The sequence below is a fragment of the Tupaia chinensis genome, unplaced genomic scaffold (genome assembly GCF_000334495.1).
Source record: "Tupaia chinensis unplaced genomic scaffold, TupChi_1.0 Scaffold000610_1, whole genome shotgun sequence".
Lineage (NCBI taxonomy): Eukaryota > Metazoa > Chordata > Mammalia > Scandentia > Tupaiidae > Tupaia > Tupaia belangeri.
In genome coordinates, this window is record NW_006160129.1 from 365,820 (window position 1) to 370,367 (window position 4,548).

Here is a 4,548-nt window from a genome sequence, read left to right on the forward strand (position 1 = left end):
CCGGGCTCGGGGCCCGCCGCCGCTCTCAGCCCAGCCGCGGGGAAGGTGCCTCAGGCGTCGGCCATGAAGCGGGGCGACCCGCATCACCAGCACCAGCGGCATCGCGACGGCGGCGAGGCCCTGGTCAGCCCCGACGGCACCGTCACCGAGGCGCCGCGCACAGTCAAGAAGGTATTGGGGCCGGGCTGCCTCTCGCAGAGAGGAAGGGAGGGAGGAGAACTGCAGATCCTCGGGCACGGCGGCACGCCCTCCACGCCCTCTCCTCTGATCACAGGAGCGGGGAGACCCTTTCCCCTTCTGCCCCACTCGCTGAGATGCCCCTGGCCGGCCCGAGTCCCGGGGAGCCGAGGCTCCAGGTGGCACGGCCGTGGGTAACATGGAGGTAGCGCGCTCTGCTACTAGTTGGAATAGGCAGAGGGAGAGGCATCCTATACTACGCCCCTGTATCCCGAACGCACTCCCGTGTGCTGCTTTTCAGACTATAGGGGAGACCCCAGTAGTACTTACTATATAGAAACCCTTACCGATTACGGGAGTTCAGCCAGCAATAGGCTGGAAGGATCTTTTCTAAACGGAGAACGAGTAAAGCAGCAGCCGCCTCGCATTGAAATTCTGAGTTGTGTGGTTCCTGTACAGACGACGACTTTCTGCCTTTCTGTGGCCGGCCACTGCCACAGAGCGGCACTGATGCCGTGCCCTTCATTTGCCGCTTCTGCAATATCCTTGCATCTTCTCTGAATGGAGAAGGATCATCCAATGTCCACTTCTTATCTTCAGAGATTTGTCCTCCCTGCTCAGTAGGCGGTCACTAGGATTATTAAACGGTGTGTGACGAGAATGATTGTGTTATTGATTCTTTTTCTATAATCTGAAAGTGTTGGGGAAAAATGCTGCTACTTTGGGAAAAGGTGATCTTTGTGGGGCTTTCTGTCTCAGCTGCCAGCATCTTTCAGAGTTTTAAGGAAGCCTCAGAACACCAGGGAGTAAGTGTGGCTGGATGTATGATACCCCTGTATTATGCGTGCATTGGCTATCCATGGTCTCTCTCCCTCTCAAAGCCCAATCAACACGGGGGGGGGGGAAGCAAAGACTGGACAGGTAGAGATATGGATCAATCATAAAAAGGGATTATGGCTCATATTTCCACAATACGAACCTAGTGATTTATAGATTTTTTAACTGTGAATGATTTCTGTTTGCTTTATCAGACCAGAATAAAGGGATATGAAGCCTGCCTTGGTTTTACTGTGCAGGTTTCGGCTGAATTGGAACCTTGGATCCGGCCTAACTTTTTGTTGTAATAACCCTCATGGTTAACAGATAACCCTTTTCAGATTCTAACTGCCCGAATATAAGTGATAAGTGGTGTCACAGGCACCGCTGAAGGAATTTGTGTAATGATGCTTTAGGGCAGTGTCTGTTGTTAGTATTATGAAACTCCTTTGGGAGGAATTATAGTAGCATCTGCAGGCGCCAGTGCTGTTAATACCTAGATAGAGTCTGGAAGTCTGAAGTATATAGCTGACTACTTGAGGTGCTTCATAAATTTGGTCCAATCTTTTTCCTGTGATTAAGAGTCTTTTTTTTTTTGTCTAAAATTTGTAATTTGATTAGATCTCTCGAGGGTACAAGTAATTAACGAATTGCTTTTAAAGCATAAAGTTTACTGTCAGGCAGACCTGGGCTTGAATCTTAGTACCCTACCTACTAGCTTTTGGGTAATTTCCAAATTGTACAAATCATAGTTTCCTCTTTTATAAAATGAGGATATTAATTACAGTGGAGGATCAGAAATATATCGTAAAGGGCTAGCATTGAACTTGGCACATGCAGTGAGATCTTAACAAATGAAAGCTGTTATTATTAGTATGAAGAACTTAAAGAACTTACTTTATTCCTTCTCTTAGGGCCTACGTGCTTGCACCATGATTGAAAGGTACACACAAACCAATAGATGCTGCATAAAGAAGTTTAAAAAGAAATCACGGAGAAGAATACCATAGTCTGTTTTTTCTTAATTCTAGATATGCTTCTTCACTACTTTTCTTGTCACTGAACCACCTTCTTCCTGTTTTTTTCAGGATCAAAATATATGTTCCATGATTCTAGGTTTACTCAGCAGCCTCAAGGCTATGGAAGACAGGGCTGAGCTTGCCTTACAATGTTAATTGCACCAAAAAAACAACTTCTAGCTGAAAGTTAAACAGGTGAAGCCTTGGGCAAGGATGCAGCTGAATAACACAACCCAAAGTATTGCTGAGCTGTGTTTTGTGGTCAGAGTCCTTACATGTCTTGATATTGAATGAGCTGAATGGAAATACATGCATGTGACTGTCCTCTTTTCCTCAGTTCAAAGTCACCTCACCAAGGGACTGCAGTGTGACATTTCGATTTGTGGAACCTGTTTTTTATTCATGATTGTCTATTTAAATAATCATTCTGACCTTGACTCCCTTCTGTTTTTATTATAGCGTGTGGAGGAACTGGGGGTCCGAGGGTTGAACTGGCTAGCTGCCTTTGACTATGTAACTGGTTGCCTTTGTTTGTAACTGTCCTGTACAAACTAAATTATGTTAAGTCACATGTTCATTGATGGTTTCCCGTGCTCCATTCATGTATCTGTCATCAGTTTTCTTAGTTCTGCTGCTCTGCTCAGCCACACAAGGGAAAACAACTTTCACAAGAGCCAGGATCCTAAGTGCAGCAGTTACTAAGAATGAGCATAGGGTGTGCAGGTTACTTCCTCATCTCTTCTCTTTGGCACCCGCCTCCATCCTGTACCTTGTGGTGCTCAGGGGGTGAGATCTTATCTTGTGTTCATAGTATATTTATATATGATGTCCTTCTTCATAAGTTCTTGTTAAGTGAACCTAGCATACCAAAAATCTTTGTTAAGAAGTAGTTTGTGGAAGGGGAAGATAAGCCCCACAATGAATGCAGTAGGAGTCGTTGAAAGGACGTCTTCCCTATTTTCTTGAAATTGGGTAATTAGAGGGAAAACGAGTCAGGAGAAAATTTATTTAAGAAAAGTTAAGGGGCTGGCAGATGGCGTGGTGGTGAAGGGCACTAGACTCCCACATGGCCGACTGTGGTTTGAGTCCTAGACCTGGCGTGTTGCTTTCTCACTTTCTTTCTTTCATGCCCTCTCTCTCAGTCCCTCTCTGGTCAAATTGAAATAAATAAATAAATGGATTTTAAAAAGTTAAATAAAAATTTTTTTTAAAAAAGGAAGAAAAGTTAAAACTTTCTGACAGTAAAGCTACAAGCCCCAGAACCTCAACTAGTGTGTGCTTACATTAGTATCAGTAACGACCACGTTCAAACGGACTATTTCTTTTGGCAAATAGATTCATCGTGTACTGGCTTTGCTGCTGTCAGGAGAGAATGAGTTGAGCCATGTTAGCATTTTCTTGCCCTGAATTGTTTAAGCTTTTGATTTGGTTAATTATAGATTACTAAAATGGAATGTTTTGGATATGGGCATGGGAATGTGGGAGCAGTATGACTCCTTTTGCCAGTTAGAAAAGTATAGCCTTGAAAAGTGTTCGGTAAGGCAATTGGCAGTTGGAACCTAAAATAGTTACCATTAATTGGCCTTTTCTTTGCCAAGAATTGTCATAGGCTGTTCTGCAAGCCTGGCAATAATACCATGAGGTACAGCTGCAGATGTATAGATGTATCTCCCTGTATAGATGAGGAAATGAGGTCCAGGGAGTCTGAGTGCCTTCCTTGCCCAAGGTTATACATCTAGAAAGTGGCAAAGGTAGGATTTCAGCCCAGATCTTTCGGTTTCTAAAGCCCATGTCCTTTTCACTGTGCCACCCTGATTCTAACTTCTCAGATGCTGGGTTCTGGCCTTCTCCCAGAAGTCTTAAAATATTAAGTGAGGGGCCAGCTGGTGATGTGATTAAGTAACTGGACCGCACATGACTGAGTGCATGGTTTGAGTCTGGACCCGGAGGCTTGAAAAACACCCAGGGTGTGTGCGTCTGTGTCCAAATTCTGAGAGGAGAAAGGAGAATTGTAGCATGGCCATCCCCTAGGGGTGCTTTCTCACTTTCTCTCTCTCTTTAGGTTAAGTGTGTGCAGCCTTATAGCAAATTAAAAAAGAAAGAAAAAAAAAGGAATACTGAGCGAATACTAAGGTGTGTCTGTCTGGCAAAGGTTTAGGTATTCCCAAAACCAAGGTAAAGTCTGAGTCAGAGCTTAAAGAAGAGGGTGGAAGAAAATTGTACAAATGTAGAGCTTCAAAAGAATTGCAAAATTCAAAGAGAAAAAAAAATTATACAGAAAAGTAGCTCAAGAACGGTGATGCAGCTTTACTTAGTAATTTACTGATAATTTGAGAAATTTATTATTATTTTTAAAACAATAAGTACATCTGGAATATCTGTGGAATATGTTCTTTCTTCCTGTTCAGCTAACAGTTTTTCCCTGTTCTTCAAGTTCCACCTTTGTGGCTCAATCTCTGATTAAACCTTTTTTTAAAAAAGTAATTATTTAATTTTTTTATTGTTATTTTGTTTCTAATTTGAGCAGAGAGAGAGA

At 43.3% G+C, this 4,548-nt stretch overlaps 1 protein-coding gene across 1 annotated transcript in view; it reads left to right on the forward strand.

Annotated features, from left to right (window-relative positions):
- Positions 1-4,548, forward strand: part of AHCYL2 (adenosylhomocysteinase like 2) — a gene marked incomplete at its 5' end in the record, with an annotated part of 209,390 nt that continues 204,842 nt past the window's right edge. Inside the window, 1 exon segment of the mRNA XM_014591718.1 lies at positions 1-171. Coding sequence (XP_014447204.1) covers positions 1-171 — 171 coding nt within the window.